The following is a 26,023-nucleotide window of genomic DNA, read 5'->3' as shown; positions in this document are numbered from 1 at the left end:
CAGTGAGCCCGGAGATCAAAAAGCTAAAGTCTGTAATGACTCGTCGTTCCCAGCGAGAACGAGGGAGAACGATGTAGCGTGGCATACCGATAGATGAAAGATTGCACTCACCAGACGTCAGTAGACGTAATTCCGTCGACCTACCCAAAACCGCCAGGGACCGGGGTGGTGAAGTGCTTCTGCCGCTACACGTAATTATAGTGTAACTGATAATGACGTATCAGTAGTGCGCCGTTGTATGGCGCGATGACGTCAACCGTTGCTAGGCGATGGCCTGGGACGCTCTAGGTAACGGAGACGTGGGGGCGTGACAGGGTGTAACAACGCCGTCAATAGAGGCGTGGTGTGTTACTTAGCAACATGAACGTGTGTGTCACGCCGCAGATAGGTGGAGGAAGGAGACCGTCTCTGGAACGTGGATGGTGTCAGGGGGAGACGCGCAAAATCCAGAGCGCCAATTTACACATGGTTAGTGTAAATTTCACCCAATACAGTCTACGTAGTGGAGACATGTGTTCACCAACGATGTATATGTTGGGTCTGCCGTGGGGGTGAACCTAGTGCATGTTCACGGGACAACTGACTAATTTCAATCCATATACCCAGTATGGTGATTAAGTCAGGTATGGCAGTTATGTTATAACATAGAGGTAGAACAGTTATAACAAATTGGTGAATTCGTATTCAGTGGTAATTCAAAGGCCTGTGTGTCATGATGTTGAAATAGCTGTACCCCATGAGCGTAATATGTAATCATGGTATAGAGCTCCAAGGGATGTCATCATTAAGGCCTAAAGTGTCACAAGAGAGTCTATGCACCCACCTCTGTTCAATCCTGAATAGAGAAGCTTTGGAAATCTGTGTGTGGGATTCTAGTATAATCCAATGTAATGACTCAGGGGAGTGATGTGACTCTAAGAAATGTCTGTAAAGTTTGGTCGTGGTACGTTGACAACGTATACTGCTTCTGTGTTCTATTATGCGGGTTTTAACTGGTCGCATTGTCATGCCGATGTATTGTAACCCACATGGGCACGTGATCAAATAGACACATTGTTTGGTGTTGCAGTTAGTGTGTTTCTTGATTATCCATTTAAAATTGGCATGTAAAGTGACTTCTTTGGTGGTACTGGTGAAGTCACAGACAGTACAGGTACCACAGGGGAAATGACCTCTAACAGGTGGAAGGCCCCAAAGTGTAGTCTGTAAAGGGGTAACTTTTCTCTTGGGTCTAGTGTGAACCAACATATCCCGTAGGTTACTGGTCCTCTTGTAGGCAAATCTCGGCCTTGGTATCTGTAATTCTCCTGTATTAAGGATATCCCAATGTTTCAAGATGGTTTTCTTGATCAGGGTTGAGTTAGGTGTAAAGGAAGTCACACATGTCAGGGTCTCTCCAGATGGTTTAGGGTGTATCTCTAGAAGTGATTCTCTAGGGTTATTGAGGGCCCTTTTCATGGAGTCTTTAATCACCTTGTGTGGGTATCCCCTTGTCATCAGGTTGGTAGCTAGAGACTTAGCTTCCATTTTGTAGTCCTTGGTTGAGGTGCAATTACGTCTAATACGTAAGAATTGGCCCACTGGAAGGTTATCTCGAAGGGCTCGCGGGTGGTAACTTTGGTATAGCAGAAGGCTATTGCGATCTGTTGGCTTTTTGAATAAGCTAGTCGAAAGTAGGCCCCCCGATAGTTTAATATTTAGATCCAGAAATGCAACAGTTGTATCTGAAATCGTGTGGGAGAATTTAAGAAAAGGGTTCTGTATGTTGATCCACTGCACAAAGGTGTTACAGATGTCAGTGGGCCCCTGCCAGAAGATGAGAATATCATCAATAAATCCCCATGGGAGGGATGGACACCAGGAGCAAGACCCAGAACAAAAAGAACTAGTGGTCAATTTGTCGGAACGTATTCTGACAGACATGGAGACATCTCTACTACAGAAAGGGCTAGGCTTTGTTCCCACTCCTAAAACTGACAAATTTAGAGATATATGTGAGGTTCAGAAATTGTTCCGCAAGATCAGACTACGTTCTTATTTCCTGGATAAACCAATCAATCAGGTGGCAGACTCAGGATTGAGTAACCCTTCCACCTTTACACCACATAATGCCATGACCCCCATTGAGGTTCTAACTTTTGAGAAGGCTGTGCTAAAGGATCTAGCCCTAAGTCCTTCCCCTACCCCATTCTATAATCTATCCAAGAATGAGACACTTACGGCCCAAACTCTCGCCAATGACGAATCCATAATCATCAAGCAGGCGGATAAGGGTGGGGCAACAGTGATTCAATCCAGAGATGACTATGACGTAGAATGTAAACGACAGCTTAACAACGACAGGTACTATGCACCCATCTCCACTGATCCCACTCCACGCCTCGCTAACACCATTTCAGTATTGGTACACGAGGGTCTGACCAATGGTTGGATTAGCAAGAAAGAAGCAGCTTTCCTGATTGCCACAGAACCAAGAACCCCATATTTTTATACCTTGCCAAAAATACATAAAGGTATAAGTCCGGTACCAGGGAGACCCATAGTCTCAGGGATCGGCTCTATCCTTGAGCCCTTATCTCAGTTTGTCGACCATTTCCTACAACCACTGGTGAGGAACATCCCGTCCTTCATCAGAGACACCACAGATATTCTCAAAACAATCGACTCAATAGAAGACACTACTTGTATTGATTTGCTCATAACCCTTGACGTAGAGTCCCTCTACACAAACATCCCTCAGGGTGATACCCTGGCAGTAGTAGAGACAGCCCTAAACTCATTGGAATGGTCTTCCCCCACTCCTATCACGTTTATAATGGACTTAGCCTCCATAGCACTGACTGAGAATTTCTTTGAGTATCAGGGGCAACTATACCATCAGTGCCAGGGAACTTCGATGGGGAGCACATTTGCTCCCAGTCTGGCCTGCCTCTATATGGCATCTTTTGAGGAACAGATCATCAATACTGACCACAATCCTTTCCAACAATATCTAGTTCTTTGGAAAAGATTTATTGATGATATTCTCATCTTCTGGCAGGGGCCCACTGACATCTGTAACACCTTTGTGCAGTGGATCAACATACAGAACCCTTTTCTTAAATTCTCCCACACGATTTCAGATACAACTGTTGCATTTCTGGATCTAAATATTAAACTATCGGGGGGCCTACTTTCGACTAGCTTATTCAAAAAGCCAACAGATCGCAATAGCCTTCTGCTATACCAAAGTTACCACCCGCGAGCCCTTCGAGATAACCTTCCAGTGGGCCAATTCTTACGTATTAGACGTAATTGCACCTCAACCAAGGACTACAAAATGGAAGCTAAGTCTCTAGCTACCAACCTGATGACAAGGGGATACCCACACAAGGTGATTAAAGACTCCATGAAAAGGGCCCTCAATAACCCTAGAGAATCACTTCTAGAGATACACCCTAAACCATCTGGAGAGACCCTGACATGTGTGACTTCCTTTACACCTAACTCAACCCTGATCAAGAAAACCATCTTGAAACATTGGGATATCCTTAATACAGGAGAATTACAGATACCAAGGCCGAGATTTGCCTACAAGAGGACCAGTAACCTACGGGATATGTTGGTTCACACTAGACCCAAGAGAAAAGTTACCCCTTTACAGACTACACTTTGGGGCCTTCCACCTGTTAGAGGTCATTTCCCCTGTGGTACCTGTACTGTCTGTGACTTCACCAGTACCACCAAAGAAGTCACTTTACATGCCAATTTTAAATGGATAATCAAGAAACACACTAACTGCAACACCAAACAATGTGTCTATTTGATCACGTGCCCATGTGGGTTACAATACATCGGCATGACAATGCGACCAGTTAAAACCCGCATAATAGAACACAGAAGCAGTATACGTTGTCAACGTACCACGACCAAACTTTACAGACATTTCTTAGAGTCACATCACTCCCCTGAGTCATTACATTGGATTATACTAGAATCCCACACACAGATTTCCAAAGCTTCTCTATTCAGGATTGAACAGAGGTGGGTGCATAGACTCTCTTGTGACACTTTAGGCCTTAATGATGACATCCCTTGGAGCTCTATACCATGATTACATATTACGCTCATGGGGTACAGCTATTTCAACATCATGACACACAGGCCTTTGAATTACCACTGAATACGAATTCACCAATTTGTTATAACTGTTCTACCTCTATGTTATAACATAACTGCCATACCTGACTTAATCACCATACTGGGTATATGGATTGAAATTAGTCAGTTGTCCCGTGAACATGCACTAGGTTCACCCCCACGGCAGACCCAACATATACATCGTTGGTGAACACATGTCTCCACTACGTAGACTGTATTGGGTGAAATTTACACTAACCATGTGTAAATTGGCGCTCTGGATTTTGCGCGTCTCCCCCTGACACCATCCACGTTCCAGAGACGGTCTCCTTCCTCCACCTATCTGCGGCGTGACACACACGTTCATGTTGCTAAGTAACACACCACGCCTCTATTGACGGCGTTGTTACACCCTGTCACGCCCCCACGTCTCCGTTACCTAGAGCGTCCCAGGCCATCGCCTAGCAACGGTTGACGTCATCGCGCCATACAACGGCGCACTACTGATACGTCATTATCAGTTACACTATAATTACGTGTAGCGGCAGAAGCACTTCACCACCCCGGTCCCTGGCGGTTTTGGGTAGGTCGACGGAATTACGTCTACTGACGTCTGGTGAGTGCAATCTTTCATCTATCGGTATGCCACGCTACATCGTTCTCCCTCGTTCTCGCTGGGAACGACGAGTCATTACAGACTTTAGCTTTTTGATCTCCGGGCTCACTGAGTCCATACTAATGCTGTGGTCATGATGGGCATTTTGTTTTATGGCTATGCTATTACGCATCGATATGCTCCGTGTAATCTTGACAGTTTACGTCATTTTGACCAAGTGATTTTACCTTCTTCTTAAGTTTCATTTTTTCTTGTATACCGTTCTTAATGTAGGACCCAACAGGTGTCCTTTGTAACCGCCAGTACCGTTGCTAGCACTTCTAGTCAAATTACTAGGTGAGTGTACCCCTGCTTGTCCTTGAGAGTTCCACTAGCCACAACGTTAGTAGCTAGTGATCTACTTCACAACACACCCATCCCCCCCCCCCTCACTGGTTTTAACCATAATACACTTTTTACCATGTTTTACTGTACACGTTTGCTTGGTGATTTATACAACACCACCCTTGACCAATAATGTACTAGATAAAGAGATGATGTTTATAAATTTATTTCCCGTCTTCATGTTGTCACTTTATCTCCACAGGGCAGCAACCTAGGACGTGGTATGTAGAGTCCACATTACCACTTTTATGTAGACAGTGTTATGATCCTGAAGAATTGCCTTGATCCTCCAGACATTTTATGGCAAGAAACATGTCGATCTTTTAGAGTAGAGCTATACGTCTGGACACCTTAAATTCTACGACTTAGCCACTCTACACTTATTTTAACAGGGAAGTCTACCTTTAGAATAAATACATGATTAGGACTGACTAACCCTTTTTAAATATCTCCATTTTCTGCTACATCTATTCCACTAGGCCCCTCACCCCCAAGCACAATCGGCAGGAACAAAAGATCCCCGTTAAAGAGCCCCGGTTCCGGGAGCCCGTCAAGGATTGCAGCGCCGACTTGACGAGGGGCAGTGCTCATATGATGAAGCATGACACCTAGCTTGCTGGGTGTGTGAGAGCTCTAGTTCCGCAAAGGGCACTTCCCTGGCCCTCCCTGTATACCTCTTTCCACAACCAATTGGCGACCGACTGGGTCTCCGCCTGGTCCACATCTCTCTTCTTCCTGTACCTGAGGAACTCTGTACCCCGTTTTGAAAATAGGCTTCTGGGGCTAGTACGTTGGACCTCCTTAAATAAAGCCCCTTGTCCCTTCCTTTGGACTACTGGTTTTGCGCGGGTGACCCCCGTGGGACATTAGATAGGGTTACCAATGGTCTAGTAATTCTAGCCACCTTGGACCAATTACTTGTTTTTTCCCCTTCCCCTCCCTCTCTATGGACAACCAAGGCCTCAGCTTCGGAGATGAAGCGGTCTCGGACATTCTTGATAGAACTCCTTCCCTCTTGGGAACAGATGGGAATGCTGCTTCTGGGTCTCAGTCTGATGACTGGAACTCCTTGACAACGTTAAAAAGAGAGTGGCTTAAAATAACTTTACATGGCGCTCTAATGACCGAGTATCTACGTGCCAACATCGCTCCAACAGGGTTGATTGTTAATAATTTCCCTAGACTTTTTCTTGATGACGCCACCTTCAAAAGGGAGTGGTCCCTGATTGCATGGAAGTGCACTAGGGACCTCCTAGTTCTCATCATTAACACTGCGAGACGTTTGGCAGATGCTCTCCTGGTGAGAATACAAATTGCGGAAGGGGCACTTAAAACCACCATCCAGATCTCTTCATATAAGAATAAACTTGCGGAGATCAATGCTGAAATATCTGAAAACAAAGATTACCTTATGAAACAGAAGATAGCTAAATTGCAAAAGGATATCCAAAAGTTTGATAAAGAAAAAGTGTATCCATACCTTAGGCCGGACTATACATCAGCTAAGAATAGCTATTCGTCTGATGACAACTCGGATAGGAGAAGTTCTTCTGATAGCAATTCCAGTACGGGTAGCTGGGGCACCAACTCTGGCCGTCGCAATCAACGTGCCAACTACCAATACAATATCCCCACGTTCCAGGGACCGCCGGTGTTTCCAGGTCCCCTTCCACCACCTCCCTATTGGCAATACCAGCCATTCCAACAAGGACCTCCCCAATTCTTCAATAATGGCCCCCCTTTTTTAGACAGAGGCTGGGGCAGAGGAAGAGGGCGCAACAGAAGAGGGCCTCCAAAACAGGTTCACTGGCAGGACCCCCCCATGGGAGGGATGGACACCAGGAGCAAGACCCAGAACAAAAAGAACTAGTGGTCAATTTGTCGGAACGTATTCTGACAGACATGGAGACATCTCTACTACAGAAAGGGCTAGGCTTTGTTCCCACTCCTAAAACTGACAAATTTAGAGATATATGTGAGGTTCAGAAATTGTTCCGCAAGATCAGACTACGTTCTTATTTCCTGGATAAACCAATCAATCAGGTGGCAGACTCAGGATTGAGTAACCCTTCCACCTTTACACCACATAATGCCATGACCCCCATTGAGGTTCTAACTTTTGAGAAGGCTGTGCTAAAGGATCTAGCCCTAAGTCCTTCCCCTACCCCATTCTATAATCTATCCAAGAATGAGACACTTACGGCCCAAACTCTCGCCAATGACGAATCCATAATCATCAAGCAGGCGGATAAGGGTGGGGCAACAGTGATTCAATCCAGAGATGACTATGACGTAGAATGTAAACGACAGCTTAACAACGACAGGTACTATGCACCCATCTCCACTGATCCCACTCCACGCCTCGCTAACACCATTTCAGTATTGGTACACGAGGGTCTGACCAATGGTTGGATTAGCAAGAAAGAAGCAGCTTTCCTGATTGCCACAGAACCAAGAACCCCATATTTTTATACCTTGCCAAAAATACATAAAGGTATAAGTCCGGTACCAGGGAGACCCATAGTCTCAGGGATCGGCTCTATCCTTGAGCCCTTATCTCAGTTTGTCGACCATTTCCTACAACCACTGGTGAGGAACATCCCGTCCTTCATCAGAGACACCACAGATATTCTCAAAACAATCGACTCAATAGAAGACACTACTTGTATTGATTTGCTCATAACCCTTGACGTAGAGTCCCTCTACACAAACATCCCTCAGGGTGATACCCTGGCAGTAGTAGAGACAGCCCTAAACTCATTGGAATGGTCTTCCCCCACTCCTATCACGTTTATAATGGACTTAGCCTCCATAGCACTGACTGAGAATTTCTTTGAGTATCAGGGGCAACTATACCATCAGTGCCAGGGAACTTCGATGGGGAGCACATTTGCTCCCAGTCTGGCCTGCCTCTATATGGCATCTTTTGAGGAACAGATCATCAATACTGACCACAATCCTTTCCAACAATATCTAGTTCTTTGGAAAAGATTTATTGATGATATTCTCATCTTCTGGCAGGGGCCCACTGACATCTGTAACACCTTTGTGCAGTGGATCAACATACAGAACCCTTTTCTTAAATTCTCCCACACGATTTCAGATACAACTGTTGCATTTCTGGATCTAAATATTAAACTATCGGGGGGCCTACTTTCGACTAGCTTATTCAAAAAGCCAACAGATCGCAATAGCCTTCTGCTATACCAAAGTTACCACCCGCGAGCCCTTCGAGATAACCTTCCAGTGGGCCAATTCTTACGTATTAGACGTAATTGCACCTCAACCAAGGACTACAAAATGGAAGCTAAGTCTCTAGCTACCAACCTGATGACAAGGGGATACCCACACAAGGTGATTAAAGACTCCATGAAAAGGGCCCTCAATAACCCTAGAGAATCACTTCTAGAGATACACCCTAAACCATCTGGAGAGACCCTGACATGTGTGACTTCCTTTACACCTAACTCAACCCTGATCAAGAAAACCATCTTGAAACATTGGGATATCCTTAATACAGGAGAATTACAGATACCAAGGCCGAGATTTGCCTACAAGAGGACCAGTAACCTACGGGATATGTTGGTTCACACTAGACCCAAGAGAAAAGTTACCCCTTTACAGACTACACTTTGGGGCCTTCCACCTGTTAGAGGTCATTTCCCCTGTGGTACCTGTACTGTCTGTGACTTCACCAGTACCACCAAAGAAGTCACTTTACATGCCAATTTTAAATGGATAATCAAGAAACACACTAACTGCAACACCAAACAATGTGTCTATTTGATCACGTGCCCATGTGGGTTACAATACATCGGCATGACAATGCGACCAGTTAAAACCCGCATAATAGAACACAGAAGCAGTATACGTTGTCAACGTACCACGACCAAACTTTACAGACATTTCTTAGAGTCACATCACTCCCCTGAGTCATTACATTGGATTATACTAGAATCCCACACACAGATTTCCAAAGCTTCTCTATTCAGGATTGAACAGAGGTGGGTGCATAGACTCTCTTGTGACACTTTAGGCCTTAATGATGACATCCCTTGGAGCTCTATACCATGATTACATATTACGCTCATGGGGTACAGCTATTTCAACATCATGACACACAGGCCTTTGAATTACCACTGAATACGAATTCACCAATTTGTTATAACTGTTCTACCTCTATGTTATAACATAACTGCCATACCTGACTTAATCACCATACTGGGTATATGGATTGAAATTAGTCAGTTGTCCCGTGAACATGCACTAGGTTCACCCCCACGGCAGACCCAACATATACATCGTTGGTGAACACATGTCTCCACTACGTAGACTGTATTGGGTGAAATTTACACTAACCATGTGTAAATTGGCGCTCTGGATTTTGCGCGTCTCCCCCTGACACCATCCACGTTCCAGAGACGGTCTCCTTCCTCCACCTATCTGCGGCGTGACACACACGTTCATGTTGCTAAGTAACACACCACGCCTCTATTGACGGCGTTGTTACACCCTGTCACGCCCCCACGTCTCCGTTACCTAGAGCGTCCCAGGCCATCGCCTAGCAACGGTTGACGTCATCGCGCCATACAACGGCGCACTACTGATACGTCATTATCAGTTACACTATAATTACGTGTAGCGGCAGAAGCACTTCACCACCCCGGTCCCTGGCGGTTTTGGGTAGGTCGACGGAATTACGTCTACTGACGTCTGGTGAGTGCAATCTTTCATCTATCGGTATGCCACGCTACATCGTTCTCCCTCGTTCTCGCTGGGAACGACGAGTCATTACAGACTTTAGCTTTTTGATCTCCGGGCTCACTGAGTCCATACTAATGCTGTGGTCATGATGGGCATTTTGTTTTATGGCTATGCTATTACGCATCGATATGCTCCGTGTAATCTTGACAGTTTACGTCATTTTGACCAAGTGATTTTACCTTCTTCTTAAGTTTCATTTTTTCTTGTATACCGTTCTTAATGTAGGACCCAACAGGTGTCCTTTGTAACCGCCAGTACCGTTGCTAGCACTTCTAGTCAAATTACTAGGTGAGTGTACCCCTGCTTGTCCTTGAGAGTTCCACTAGCCACAACGTTAGTAGCTAGTGATCTACTTCACAACACACCCATCCCCCCCCCCCTCACTGGTTTTAACCATAATACACTTTTTACCATGTTTTACTGTACACGTTTGCTTGGTGATTTATACAACACCACCCTTGACCAATAATGTACTAGATAAAGAGATGATGTTTATAAATTTATTTCCCGTCTTCATGTTGTCACTTTATCTCCACAGGGCAGCAACCTAGGACGTGGTATGTAGAGTCCACATTACCACTTTTATGTAGACAGTGTTATGATCCTGAAGAATTGCCTTGATCCTCCAGACATTTTATGGCAAGAAACATGTCGATCTTTTAGAGTAGAGCTATACGTCTGGACACCTTAAATTCTACGACTTAGCCACTCTACACTTATTTTAACAGGGAAGTCTACCTTTAGAATAAATACATGATTAGGACTGACTAACCCTTTTTAAATATCTCCATTTTCTGCTACATCTATTCCACTAGGCCCCTCACCCCCAAGCACAATCGGCAGGAACAAAAGATCCCCGTTAAAGAGCCCCGGTTCCGGGAGCCCGTCAAGGATTGCAGCGCCGACTTGACGAGGGGCAGTGCTCATATGATGAAGCATGACACCTAGCTTGCTGGGTGTGTGAGAGCTCTAGTTCCGCAAAGGGCACTTCCCTGGCCCTCCCTGTATACCTCTTTCCACAACCAATTGACGACCGACTGGGTCTCCGCCTGGTCCACATCTCTCTTCTTCCTGTACCTGAGGAACTCTGTACCCCGTTTTGAAAATAGGCTTCTGGGGCTAGTACGTTGGACCTCCTTAAATAAAGCCCCTTGTCCCTTCCTTTGGACTACAGGGTTTTCAGTAATACCAGGCAGTGGTATCACAGTAGGTGGGATCACAAGTTGGTTCACTACATGCCAGCGTGGAATGTGGAATAACTGCGGGATCTGTTTGCTCATGTTATTCCCCATTTGCAGGAAGATTGTCACCCTGACCCTTTGCAAGCTTTCATTAGGTGAAATGTCTAGGTCAAAATTCACAAGCTTCGGTATTCCACCGGTTTTACTGCATTACATGTAATTTCTGTTACTTGCCGCATGAGGAATAACGGAACTCTCATGTTAAGGGCCTTAATCCACTATGCTGGTCGGCTGACGTGATTATTTGCGTATTTCATGGTGTTTTGTGTTGCATTCTCGCTCATTGCCCATCCTTAGGTTTTCAACGCTCCTTTTTTTTCCTACCTGCAGGAATTATTGCGTGTACGTGGTGCAGCGCAACATCACCTGCACCCAGCAGGATGGGACTGAGACCTACGTGAAGGCCGAGTACCACAAGTGCAACTGGGGACCCAAGTGTCCAGGGAAAGTCATGTGAGTACAGCTCTTCATCCCTATAACCAGCCATGGCAACCCCTACCCTCCTCAACATCTCTCAAACCCCATAAAAACTCCTGTCAAATGGAGGTATGCTGCCATCTCACTAGCCTTCACATGCAAAATATATCTTGATTGAACTTTTGTTTGAAAATTACTTAGTCGTGAACAAATGATTCAGATAGATGGCTAGAACAGTTTATGGACATCTCGTTACCAATAATAATAATCATTCCGGATTTGTAGAGCGCGACTTATCACCCCTAAGGGTATCCAGGTGCTGGGGGGCTTCGGGGAGATACATGGGCAGATCTACAAGAAACTAACGCAGCGCGGTGCCGTAAGTCATTTTGCTGTGCTGCGTTAGTTTAAAAGCACAGGGATGCAACATATTTACAACAATATGTCGCATCTCTGTGCTTTCCCCTGCGCTGGCACACAAACTGCTGCCATGCGCCAGCCCCCTTGCACCATGGTGCATGGGTGCCTGCGTCTTGGGGAGATTGTTTTTGTGCAGGAAGGGGCACCTTCCTGCACAAAAACAATCAATTGAGGTGATTTTCTCTTCCAATGTGTGATGTAGAATGCAGCATGCATTGAAAGAGGAAAAAAACGAGGAGAAATGAAAACATTTCTCTTCGTTGCACCTCGCTACGCCACCCTTAGGGTGGCGTAGCATTTTGACACATTTCCAGATTTACGATTTCTCGTAAACCTGGAGATTCATCAGTGGACATGGGTGTTGCGTGGGAACACCCACAGCAACACCCATGTCACGCCCCTAACACGCAAAGTGTTGCATGAACAGAGGTGATATTTACAAGCACAGGTTAAGTCACGCAGGGCGACTTTACCTGTGCTTGTAAATATCACTCAGCAGGTTGCACCACCGCTGCGTCACGCAACGGGAGGCACCGGCGGCGCAAGGGGCTTTTAAATCTGCCCCTTAGTGAGCTATTGCCCAGAGTCACATGATGCTGAGCTGAGCTGCCGCTGGCGATCGAACTTTGACCCCACACTCAGGGGACAGGCACTCTGGCAGGAAGAGACATGCCACTGCCTGTCACCTTTTATCTCATCTAATACCAGGACTTGTAGGTTCCACCTGAGAAAGGGCTCCTGGAGCCCTTTGATTATTCTGCTTTTGGGCATCATTGATAGTCTAACCTAAAGACGATGCCGTCCAACATACTTTTCCCAGGCTACTGACCATTATTTAAAAAAAATGAAATGTACATCTGTATTATGTGAGCCCCAAAAAAAACTCAATTTGAATCCCGTGCACCATCCAACAATAATGGTCAGCACCAGGAGACTGAGCGTGGTGGACGAGGCCGACAATGTGCAAGATCTGGGCTTTGGTAACCACAAGAGGATGAAAGACCACACAAGTAAGGCATTGGTTGTCTCGTATGGTCTTTAATCACCAACTGTGAATGTATCAGGTAGATTCTGGTTTCTTAAAGGGTAACTATCTTGAAAAGGCTGGTAAGGACAGGGGAGAGTCACACAAATGTCAAGGACACCGGCCTGCCCAGAAATCTCCTGTTCCTCAGTGGGCCAGATCGCCTCTTGCTTTTTTCGAACTGGCTGCTATTCAACAGCCATTATCCCTTCTTATTTAAGGCCCTGGATCCTGCCAACACTGTAGTCGGCAAGGGCGCAGGACCCGCTGCCAAGACATCAGCGCCTCGCCAATGCCAAGGCTCTCAGTGACAGCAAGCCTTGCCCAGAGGATTGCACTGCCTGGCCCTGCCAGGAGTTCCAGCAGAGTCAATTCAGTCTATTAAAAGAGGAGTAATTAAGAGCTCGCATTGAGGCCTCTTGGCCAAAGCAGCACAACAAAGCAGCGTCTGTTATTCTTGCATGTACCGCTGCTTGTTTGTAAGCGGTTTAGAAGCTCCCTGCACAGGAATTCTCATACACTCTGGCCCTGTTTAGAATGATATAAAGCTTGAGAAAGATTAAAAACTTCAAATTATTGCAGGCAATTTTTGCTATATGTGTATCCCATGGACATCATTTGTACAAGCTTCACGCACACAAGAGAAAACAGCAACAGACGAGGCAGCAGCACACAGAGCTCTTTGTCTACATAGGTGGTTTCCCTAAGTTGCCCCTATGAGGACCCATCTACATGTAGGGGTGAAGTGTTTTTCAGCAGTTAGGGAGTGGCACATATTGCTTTGGAAAAAAAGCATTAAGAAAGTGCAAAAAATGGGCTAAGCCCAGTGCACTAAAATACGTTAAGATGGGCCTGGTAGTGCAATCTTCATTCACACACAAAGAACAGGTACAGCTGGCGGTGTAGACAAGCTACAGAGCCCAACGGCAGTATATGCTGCTAAACACAATGGGTAAGGCATGTTTAGGAGCCGAGCCACACAAGCACACACAGAAAAACAGACACTGTACAGACATCAACAATACAAATGTCGGGGCGTGGCTACGCGAGTCTCCGTGGTGGCCGCGTTCTAGGAGAGCTCCACATCACCCATCCCTTTAACCCCTCTATCAGCCCTAAATATCCGTGTCCTGGCTGTGGGATAGACTGCCCCGGGTGCTGCGATATCCTCCGACGGTCCCGCCATAGTCGGGGGTGGCAAGAAGACGGAGTACGGCCTGCGGCGAATTCCGGCCTGAGCGCAGGCAAGAATCACGGCCTGGAGTGATTGCTGGGACGCTCTGAGGGTACAGTGAGGTGGGTGTGCACCAAATCGAGGTCGCGGCTTGCGGCCTGGTCCGCGGGTCGCGGAAGTGCAGCGCGCCCCGCACTTGTTGGGGGCAGCGCACCCAGAGCAAAGCAGCACAGCGCACAGAGGGGCAACAGTGCGGGATTGGCCTGAGCAGCCCACCGGTTGGAGATCAAGGTGAGCCCTGCAGGCTGTCAGTGGGGGCGGAGGACCAGTGCTGCATTGCCGAATGCCCGGTTTGACCGGAGTTGGGACACCCTCTATCTGGTGTGTGACTCCCTGGGGTCTCTGAGAGGCAAAGACACAGTGAAAGTCATAAAGAGGCAAGCCCTCTCACGTGGATCACCTAACCACACATAGCAGTTGCGGCTGGGGGCACGGTGGACTGCACTCCTGGAGCACAGATGTGGGGGCAGCGGCGGTGCGGAGGTGTGGTATCTGCCCCAGAGAGTCCACATATCCCTCCTGGAACCAGCCGGAGTGAGATTGCTGCGAGCCCCGCATGCTGTCAGTGGGGGCTGGGAAAAGAGTGCTACATTACTAGCTGCCCTGTGTGACCGATGCTGGAGAGCCCTGGGCCTATAGGCTCACGAAGAAAACTCCTTCTGCATCCTAACCCCTGGGAACCCTCAAGAGACACGACAGCGGTGTATGCTCTATAGACTTGGTTCCTCTCGAACTGGTCAGCATCCTTCCTGTGTCTGACCCGGCTGGGAGCACTGTGGACAGGGGTGCCTATAATACTCAGCCCTCTACAGCACCACAATGGCAAGCAGTAGGGGCACGAAAGCGACGCAACAGAGCAAGTTAGACAAATATGCATGCCCCAAAAGCTTGACCCCCGAGCATCCGGCCAGGCTGGCGTCTGCTGGAGGGGCGGAGAGTATGCCCCCTGAAATATCCCTGAAAGATGTAATGGAGGCCATTGCAGGAGTACTTACCTCCATGGAACAACGTACTGACGCCATCACAGTGGAGATGACCCTGATTAGAACGGATCTCGCTAAAACCCATGAAAAAGTTAAACAGCTGGAGATAACTACTCAGAGTCTGGTTGACGATGTCTCACAGTTACAGTCCGAAGTCCAGGCGCTACACACCTTCAAGAAGTTTCAGGAAAGTAAGCTGGATGAATATGAGGGGCGCTCGCGGAGAAACAACATCTGCATCATAGGTGTTCCAGAAAAATCGGTGGGGGAGACACCGGACCTATTCATTGAGGACCTGGTGCTTAACCATCTACAACCGAGGGGACTTTCCAAGTTTTTTGTGGTGGAGCGTGCTCATCGGGTGCTGGGGGGGTCGACCAAAACCGGGGGCTCCCCTCGACCTATCCTAGTGAGACTTTTGAATTTCAGAGACCGAGATGTGGTATTGCAACATGCTAGGAACTCGCCGCCACTTAAGTTTGAGAACTCAACTGTTACGTTCTTTCCGGATTTCACCCAGGCCGTCCAAAGACAACGAAGATCCTTTTTGGCAGTTAAAAAAACTTTGAGAGACAAAGGGCTGAAGTATTCTATGCTTTTTCCTGCCAAGCTTCGGATAGAGGCGAATGGGAAAACCTGTTTTTTTGATCGGCCAGAGGTGGCGGCGGACTGGCTGGAGTGCATGAGAGTTGACGGAGAGCACACCCCACGCTGAGCTCGGTGACCAACATCATGGGTGTTCTATGGGCTTGAAAGTGGTTCACTTTTGCGCTGTGTCCTGTGGAGCTCTGGAGGTGCTGCAGCGGATCCGGCGGGAGAGATCTCACTGCGGACTTGAACAATGCTGATGATGTAAGCAGTATATCCTTACTCGCTGCCCTGGGGCGGTCTCCTCAAACAGGACTGATGTGATGTATTTTTTGTATTTTGGAGAAGGGGGGTGGGCGGGCGGGCGGGTGGGAATCCTATCCCCCACAGTTACTTTGTGTTACTAGTTCTGGGGCAACAGGCCCTCTGTGAAGTTTGTTGATGGGCTGATTCTTGCCCGTGATGCAGGGAGGCAGGGAGGGGGGTGTTGGGGCAGAATTTGGGGTGTTGGAATTGTTTTTTATTGTTCAACCGGCTTTAAAAAAGTGTATGGCTATGATTATGGGTTTATCTTCATCTAGGATTGTGAGGTTAGGCTCCACTTTAATACTTGACCATGGAGTCACACTGGGATAAAAGTTTCTCTCTGCTCAGTTGGAACGTTAATGGGCTGGGGGATAAGGTGAAACGCACGGTGGTTCTGCAAGATATCAAAAGACACTCCCCGGAAGTGGTTCTCCTTCAGGTGGGGAATTTGTGCAAAGCCCTAAATAGATGGGGATACAAGCTCTTAGCACACGCGGGATTTACCAGTGGATCTCGGGGGGTAGGCATCATGGCAAAGGCCTCTTTTCACTTCTCACCCCAATCTATACAGGCAGATCCACGTGGGAGATATATCGCAATCACTGGGCAGTGGGAGGGTAGAATGGTGAACCTGATATCGGTATATGCACCACCGGGACTGCAGGCGTAAACATTCACAGATCTGGGCACGCTGCTCCTTGCTTTGCCGGAGGGCCTTCTCCTGGTGAGAGGCGACTTCAATGCGGTACTATCCGGGGATCTGGATCGTCGGCCCCCACGTGCTATGGGACCCTCGAATAGTTGGCTTCCTGATTTTACTGAGGCATTCGGACTATCTGATGCTTGGAGAGCATTCCACCCCGGGGACAGGGAATACACTTTTCTCTCGTGAGCCCATCACAGCTCCTCCCGCATTGACTACTTGCTCTTCCCGGCCTCTCAGTTGCTCCATATACGAGAGGTCCGCCATTTGACGAGGGGCATATCTGACCACTCGCCAGTATGGTTAGAATAGAACCTGGGGATCGCCGAATTGATGTGATTGCGCCGATCAACCCATGGTATCTCCGTAACCCGTCGGTGAGGAGGAACTTGCAGAAAGCGATACATCATTATTTTTGTGAGAACCTGGGTTCGTTGGACTCCCCTCAGATGCTGTGGGAGGCGTTCAAGTCCGTCGTTCGAGGAGCTGCCCTCTCCCTGGTGGCTGGGGTCCGGAAGGAAAGCACTAAGGAACTTGAAGAGGTTGAAAAAGACATAATGCGCCTGGAGGCGGAGGTGGGGGGGAGGATGTCCCAGACGCCGAACACCTTTTGCGATTAAAAACAGATGAGTATAAGGCCCTTGCCACAGAACGTGCTAAGACCTGGGGAGGAGAGAGAGACAGTAGAGTGTATGAATGGGGAGACAAGGCAGGGAAACTTATCGCATGGCTGGATAAGAGGGAGAGAGCCAACCGCATTGTTCCCGAACTTATGACCGTTTCGGGAGCAAGGGTCACAGAACCGGACGATATAGCCGGGGAATTTGCGGCATATTATACCGAAGTATATAAATCGCAGTCGTCTTTCGGAGAGACAGACTCGGCTGACCTCCTCATAGATATCGGACTCCTGTCTCTCTCGGATGATGACCGGAGCTATTTGGACAGTGAGGTGACCAACGACGAAATTGCGCAAGCAATTAGAACTCTCAAGCCGGGCAAGGTGATTGGCCCCAACGGGTTGCCAATTGAGCTTTACAAAATGTGCCCTGATAAGTTGTCCCCACATTTGCACGCCATGTTCGAAGATTGCAAAGAGACGGGAGAGCTGCCACCAGACCAACGGCTCGCATCAATTGTAGTCATCCCTAAAGAAGGCAAGCTGAGGGACAACTGCGCATCCTACCGACCTATCTCCTTGATGAACGCTGAACCTAAGATATTAGCTAAACTTCTAGCCACCCGTCTTACACGATTGCTTGGCTCCCTTGTACATCCAGATCAATCTGGCTTTATGCCCCACCGCAATACTGCTCTAAATCTGAGGCGGGTGCATGGGGTGATAGAGAGAGCTGGAACGATGCAGGAGGATGCAGTCATTCTGTCTCTGGACGCAGCTATGGCCTTTGACACGATTGAGTGGCCTTACCTGTTTGCAGTAGTCTCGAAATTCGGATTTAGCCCTCAATTCATCTCATGGGTCAGACTCCTTTACTCCGCTCCCCATGCGCAGGTTGTGGTCAACAACAAATGATCAGGAGCCTTCGTTCTCGGTCGGGGAACCGGAAAGGTTGCCCACTATCGCCCCTGCTCTTTGCCCTATCTCTGGAACCTTTGGCCTCATGGATTCGACGGGACTTATCGATTAGGGGCTTGTGATGGTCGGCGGAATGGGAAGATCAGATCTCCCTTTATGCAGATGACATTCTGCTCTACCTTGCTTCCCCCGCAAAATCACTCAGATGAGTCTAGGATATCTTTACATCCTTTGGGAGGTTCTCGGGCTACTCCATCAACTGGGGAAAATCTCTCTTGCATGTATTATCTGGGGAACCTCCATCTCTTCCAAGAGACTGTCCGATACAGGTGGTGTCTGAGGGCTTCAAGTATTTAGGGATCTTTGTCACAGCTGAAGCTCGGCTCAGGTAAGAAAGAAATCTGCTTCTTCTCCTGCAGCATTTGCAGAGGGATGTTGCGACCTGGGGAACGCTTCCAATCTCGATGCTTGGGCGTGCTGCTCTCTTTAAAATGATGTTGCTCCCTCGATTCCTCTATGCCCTTCAGAACTACCCCGTCCCAGTCCCAGCGCGTTATTTTAAAGAAATCGAAGGCATACAGAGGCAGCTACCGTGGAACGGGAGACCGAGGATTGCGCTCCATAAACTGACTCTCAACTGGCATGATGGTGGTATCAGTCTCCCCGACATAAAAAAATACTACTGGGCGGCCCATCTGGCAGCCATCAATCAGGGTACATATCGGACCCCCGGGGACCCGGGTTATGCCATGGACAAGTGGCAATTACCGGGCGGTTCCTACAATCGGACCCTATACGGTAATCCTAAAACCCTATGCCTGACTGGGCCCACGTCACACTCGGTCCAGGTGTGACATGCGGTCAACAAAAGCCTAGGATGGGAACGTAGATTGACGCTCGTGACCACCCTGTGGGACTCGGCTCAGTTGGGTGGGCTTCATTCCTCTAAGGGTTTCAACAAGTGGGACCTTATTGGCATATCCAGAGTGGGAGACCTATGGGTGAGGGGGAAGATGCTCAGTTTTGTCCAACTAAAACAGCAATATGAACTCGCCGACTGCTGAATGGGCTCCTCCCTCAGAAGGCCATCTCCTTGATCTACAAGAAACTTGTCAAGAACGCGCCAGACCCCCTAACCAAGTTGCGTGAGGCGTGGGATGCTGACGGCCTTTTGGTGGATGATGAAGAATGGAATGAAGCGGTGGCCTCTCCCAGAGAGGTGGCAATCTCTGCCTCCCTCAGTCTGGTGCAACTGAAAATTCTCCACAGAATCTACATTACGGGGCCGCAGCTGGCCCGCATGGGGCGGGGAGACAATATTAACTGTAGACGTAACTGTGGGCAGGTAGCCACATTTATGCATATCCTATGGGAATGTGGGCACATTCAAAGATTTTGGAAAGGAATTCACAGGGTCATGAGTGAAGTACTGCACAAAACTATAAACCCAGAGGCCAAGAGATGTTTGCTAAATGTGTGGGCACCCACAGACTTGGTAGGGGCAGAGAAAATATGGGTCACACTTGTTACCGCAGTAGCCAAAAGGGACATAGCGCAGATGTGGGGAGGGACTGTAGCCCCTAATGCCAAGAGCTGGAAACGTAACATGGACTGGTGCATGTTCCGGGAGAAGACTGTGTATGTAGCACGGGGTGCCCTCAGAAATGGTCACAAGTGTGGGCGAGATGGAATTCATACAGAGGAGATATTTGTGTCGTGCCGACTATCCCTACAGATGATGACCCAGCATCACCAATGAGTATATGATATGCATTAGATTGGACTCACTTACCCTTGCTATAAATTCAATGTATTTGCCATACTCAATTATGTCTGTGAAGAAAATGTAAATGCCGATTTTTGTTTGTGTTTATCAAAAATCAATAAAAAGATATTTAAAAAAAATAAAATATACCTAGGGAGATGTGTCACGTTGTAAAGCCCTGCGCTACATTATACCTACGTCAGGTATAATGTATGCAGGGTGGGTGTTCCGACATGAGAAAGCCTTGTGAAAGTGACGCATTGAAATCTACAAGATTTCACTGAGTCACTTTTACGACGCCACTGCTTCAAAACCTTGCGCCTACTTGAAGCAGGCGTAAGGAGTGATGCAGCATGATAGGAATGGGCATTACTGACCATTGCTGGAGTTGCGTCGTGCTTGCGACACGACTCCAGCAATGCGCTGCCTTACACCAAATAATGCGTCACGCATCTGGCTATCCTTGCGCCACGGTGCGCCGCATTGTAAATGCGACACATCCATGGTGGCGTAAGGATTTTTTTACGTGTCGCAAATAAACTGGTGCATCTCTGCTAATATGCAGAGATGCGCCAGTTCTTGTAAATCTGCCCCTCAGTTTCCTTGAGAAAAGGGTGTTTCTCTGAGCCAACATAAAGCGTGGGAATCTCATTTGGATCAAAATGTCTCTGAAATTAAACAAGTCTGTTTGAAATGGTTAATTGTGTTAAGTAAGACGAAGGGTTGTAAGGGTAGACTATAGTCATATGCTCATATTTAAAAAAAAAAAAATATATATATATATATATATATCTCCAAAACAGCTCACTGTCGTCGGGGGCCCCCAACCCTGCAGGGTGGTCGTGGCATGCGGGAGACAGCATTTCCCGTACTTTAACATCCATTTAAGAAAGCGCCATAACCTGGTTCTGGAAAACGAAGCTTTATTTAAATCGGCGCAGGCAACAACAATGGTGAGGCACCTGACGCGTTTCAGCAAATTGCCTTCCTCAGAGGTGCATCACATGTGCAGTGTCCCAGGTGTAGATAGTGAAGTCACCTGCCTGACTGCTGCCGTACTGCAAGTCCCATAATTCATCAGGAGCCTCGGTGTGATACCCGTGCAGTCATGGTGATGTTTGGCCACACTGTCAGCTCCAGCGTGATGTTGCAGGTAGGTACGGTACTTAGGCAGACACTGGTGCACACAAGCTCTTTGTTGTAACCCCACAATGTTCATAAGGCGCTGTGTCCAGAACCCGCCAGGCAGAGGCATCAGCCTCACTCGGCTCCCTTTCTCGCCATCCACTGTAATAGTCGCCGGTAAATCCTTAGGCTCACAGTAAGGCAAGCGGGTCATGCCCCCCTTAATTCAATCTCCAAAACAGCTCACTGTCGTCGGGGGCCCCCAACCCTGCAGGGTGGTCGTGGCATGCGGGAGACAGCATTTCCCGTACTTTAACATCCATTTAAGAAAGCGCCATAACCTGGTTCTGGAAAACGAAGCTTTATTTAAATCGGCGCAGGCAACAACAATGGTGAGGCACCTGACGCGTTTCAGCGAATTGCCTTCCTCAGAGGTGCATCACATGTGCAGTGTCCCAGGTGTAGATAGTGAAGTCACCTGCCTGACTGCTGCCGTACTGCAAGTCCCATAATTCATCAGGAGCCTCGGTGTGATACCCGTGCAGTCATGGTGATGTTTGGCCACACTGTCAGCTCCAGCGTGATGTTGCAGGTAGGTACGGTACTTAGGCAGACACTGGTGCACACAAGCTCTTTGTTGTAACCCCACAATGTTCATAAGGCGCTGTGTCCAGAACCCGCCAGGCAGAGGCATCAGCCTCACTCGGCTCCCTTTCTCGCCATCCACTGTAATAGTCGCCGGTAAATCCTCAGGCTCACAGTAAGGCAAGCGGGTCATGCCCCCCTTAATTCAATCTCCAAAACAGCTCACTGTCGTCGGGGGCCCCCAACCCTGCAGGGTGGTCGTGGCATGCGGGAGACAGCATTTCCCGTACTTTAACATCCATTTAAGAAAGCGCCATAACCTGGTTCTGGAAAACGAAGCTTTATTTAAATCGGCGCAGGCAACAACAATGGTGAGGCACCTGACGCGTTTCAGCGAATTGCCTTCCTCAGAGGTGCATCACATGTGCAGTGTCCAGGTGTAGATAGTGAAGTCACCTGCCTGACTGCTGCCGTACTGCAAGTCCCATAATTCATCAGGAGCCTCGGTGTGATACCCGTGCAGTCATGGTGATGTTTGGCCACACTGTCAGCTCCAGCGTGATGTTGCAGGTAGGTACGGTACTTAGGCAGACACTGGTGCACACAAGCTCTTTGTTGTAACCCCACAATGTTCATAAGGCGCTGTGTCCAGAACCCGCCAGGCAGAGGCATCAGCCTCACTCGGCTCCCTTTCTCGCCATCCACTGTAATAGTCGCCGGTAAATCCTCAGGCTCACAGTAAGGCAAGCGGGTCATGCCCCCCTTAATTCAATCTCCAAAACAGCTCACTGTCGTCGGGGGCCCCCAACCTTGCAGGGTGGTCGTGGCATGCGGGAGACAGCATTTCCCGTACTTTAACATCCATTTAAGAAAGCGCCATAACCTGGTTCTGGAAAACTAAGCTTTATTTAAATCGGCGCAGGCAACAACAATGGTGAGGCACCTGACGCGTTTCAGCGAATTGCCTTCCTCAGAGGTGCATCACATGTGCAGTGTCCCAGGTGTAGATAGTGAAGTCACCTGCCTGACTGCTGCCGTACTGCAAGTCCCATAATTCATCAGGAGCCTCGGTGTGATACCCGTGCAGTCATGGTGATGTTCGGCCATCACCATCGCTGAAACGCGTCAGGTGCCTCACCATTGTTGTTGCCTGCGCCGATTTAAATAAAGCTTCGTTTTCCAGAACCAGGTTATGGCGCATTCTTAAATGGATATATATATATATATATAGTTATATTTTATAAGGTTAGCAGTCCAGTTTAACAAGAAGAAACAGCTAAACAATGTAAACTGAATTAAGTGGCGTTGGTAAAATATTTGGTGGTGAGTTTTCAGGGATGCGAGTCCCGCTCTTTGCCTTCCCAACCCGCTCCCAAGAAAAAACAAAGAAATTTCACTCCAGTGTCTTTTATTTAGTTTTTTCTTTATCATTGATTTTTCTCTATTTAGATATTTTTTTTCTCTTTGAACCATGTAAATCCAATGACTGCTTTCTGTTAAAGCAAACTTCCTAACATTTTGACACTCCTAGGAGGTTGGCTTTGGAGGGGGACAACACTGAAATAAATGCAGAAAAACATGTTAGTGCGGGGTGGGGACATTTATCAAGGTAGGTGTGATCCCATGGAAGGCAGTTTGCTTGGTAGTAAGACGAAGAGCGCCCTAAAGAGACCAAGTCAAAAATCTCGAATGAGGGTGAACTGAGATGTACGACTAAAGTTTCCCTCTGATCATGCTCAAAAACTGTAGGGGTATATTCACAACAACAACATGCAACCATGCATCCGGACATGTGCAATGGGTCACATCCAGCTGTGGCTGCAGGTACCTTGTCACTCGTCCATGAACGCGAGTGCAGCAGCATAGGCCAACATCTCCAGTGAGCTATCGTCGTCCACCACATCTGACAAGTCGTCGACGTAATCCATCAGCTGAACCGGACAGATGTGCTGACTCCAACCACTGGACCCAATGTGCACCAAAGCCCAATCGGGTAGTGGCTCAATGTGATCACTGCACACGACGACTCGTGCAATATCCCAGGTCTAGTTTCCAGCCTGCATGCCAAACATCCATGCACGATGACACTCCTGGTCTTGGTCCAACAGGGGGTGCACACACACATCAAAATCCCGGTCAGCTACCGTTACGATGGAGAGGCAGACATCCATAGACCACTCGAACATGCACGAGCGACAATGCAACACAGGCTGAACGCAGGTGACGTCTGCAAGGTGGAAGCTCAGCTGGTAACTGATCCGCAACACTGCCAACGGCAGTGCCCCCAGTACATGCAGCAGACGTGCATGGTACAGGTCCACGTGACTGGAGTCGAGCATGTGTCCGGGATGGTCTGCCATAGCGTCATTGGCACTGCTTGAAGCGGCAATGGCTTGCCCTGCGCCAGTCAGCTGGATGAAATGCCACAGCTCGGTGCAATGAGCAGTGCCTGTGTGCAACGGGTGCAGGCCTGGGTTGGGGTGGGAGTACATGTGAAGGCCATCTCACGCACACTAACTATGACCAAGGACTCCTGCGTGTGGTATGTGTACACGTTGGTCTCACGGCGGGCAGTGCGTAGTGTGGGAGTCGCAAGCAAATGCTCTCGTATCGGTCAGGGGCTGGTGGCCAAAAGCAAGTCCATGCTGCAGATGTGCTACCGCCTGATACTTCAGACAAAGGACCATTCATCCCTACAATCAATTCACCAACTGCATGCATACAGGAGAGGTACAGAGGCCTGTCGTGGGTGTGGTGGGATGCCGGTGACCCTGGGACCCATGGTTGATATGCCCAGCACGTTGCACATGATCATCCTCCCTTTGTCCTATGCTGCCACACAGGTGCCCCCCCTCCCACGAGCCCTCACACATGGGTGCGATGTGCGGTTGCCTCACGTGCACTCCTACGGCACTCCATGGTAATGCCTGTCCGCGCATGTCCAGCGGTATGCCCACAACACCGTGACTCTGGCCTCTGAGGGTGAGCGGACACATGAGTGCAGGCCAGTGGTCTGGACAGGGCGGACACAGGTGTACAGCCCATGGCGGGCAGTGATTGCGCTGTGCATTAGGTTAGGCAACTGACTCATGCATCCGCAGGACTGATACACAGAACACTTGGCATGCATGTGGCAAGACCCCATTCGGTCTTGTGCTCCTACATGTCTCAGCACACGCACTCCTGGTGCATTCCACATTGCAGCATCGACTACTGTGGCCCTGGTGGTGACAACACCCCAACACAGAGACACACTTACCACTTCCTGCCCAAGGCCCGGTCCGAGCCACGCCCTGCTCCCCCTGCTGAATCAGCACACCCCTGCACTGACCAGACATACGCCGGACCAGCACACGCCACTCGTGCATACAGGGTGATGCGTGCGGATCTACATGCCCAGGGTCACTGCCATGGCTGAGGTGACATGTGTCGTCCGCTGAAGATAGCACACTTTGAAGTTGCAGGGCCCATGCACATCATACTGACACAATGACCACACTGACACACTTGCTCAGATGGTGTGAATGGCTACGTGCACGTGCGCATGGCCACATTTATTAGCAGGCACACATACTGAGTGACACCTGTGTTGTATGTCTGTGGGAGGTGTGCATACCAGCTGGCAATGGCTGCCTGGCGCAGTCAGACATAGACAACAGTGTACACCGTAAAGAACACAACCATTCAACCATAAGAGCCCCATGACTTGTGCTGCACAGAGTCAGTGGCCCAGGATGCCCAGCATCCTGAACGGGCCTAGCGCCACAGGACGCTGACTTGTGGTGCACTGGGGCAGGGTCACGAGTGCAGAGCAGGTTCTCGTAGATGGCAGGGGGCTTGTCGGGTAGTGTCTTGGTGGACAGTGGAAGGTGTGCCCCCAGGGCATGATGCAGAGGACAGGACCGCACAGAAACAGTCACTTTGGCGGAGAAGAATGGAACAGACACATATCAGACACCAAGTCTGGTCCAGTCAGATGAAGATGCAGGAAACCACCAGCCTCTGGACTCCGTCGCCACCAAGGTCCAACCAGATAGTGCCCATGACTCATTGCGCACAGAGTTAGTGGCACCAGTGCCATTAGGGGATGCCGCCTGCGATGAGGCATGGCCAATGGTGTTGGCTCCTCCACAGCTTGCCCAGGACACAGTTCCACATGTGTGACATACTGGACCGCAGTGTAGGCCTGAGGCAGCGATCAGCACGGGCCAT

The 26,023-nt window shown here is 48.6% G+C and overlaps 1 protein-coding gene across 1 annotated transcript in view; it reads left to right on the top strand.

Moving 5' to 3' along the window:
- The window catches only part of EMILIN3 (elastin microfibril interfacer 3), a 161,756-nt gene that overhangs the window by 91,502 nt on the left and 44,231 nt on the right, over positions 1-26,023 (top strand). The window contains exon 2 of the mRNA XM_085619187.1: positions 11,455-11,577. Within this exon, the coding sequence (XP_085475313.1) occupies positions 11,455-11,577 (123 nt within the window). The remainder of the gene's footprint in view (positions 1-11,454; positions 11,578-26,023) is intronic.

The sequence above is a fragment of the Triturus cristatus genome, chromosome 7, assembly GCF_964204655.1.
Source record: "Triturus cristatus chromosome 7, aTriCri1.1, whole genome shotgun sequence".
Taxonomy (NCBI): Eukaryota; Metazoa; Chordata; class Amphibia; order Caudata; family Salamandridae; genus Triturus; species Triturus cristatus.
This window is presented reverse-complemented; position numbering and strand designations above follow the sequence as displayed.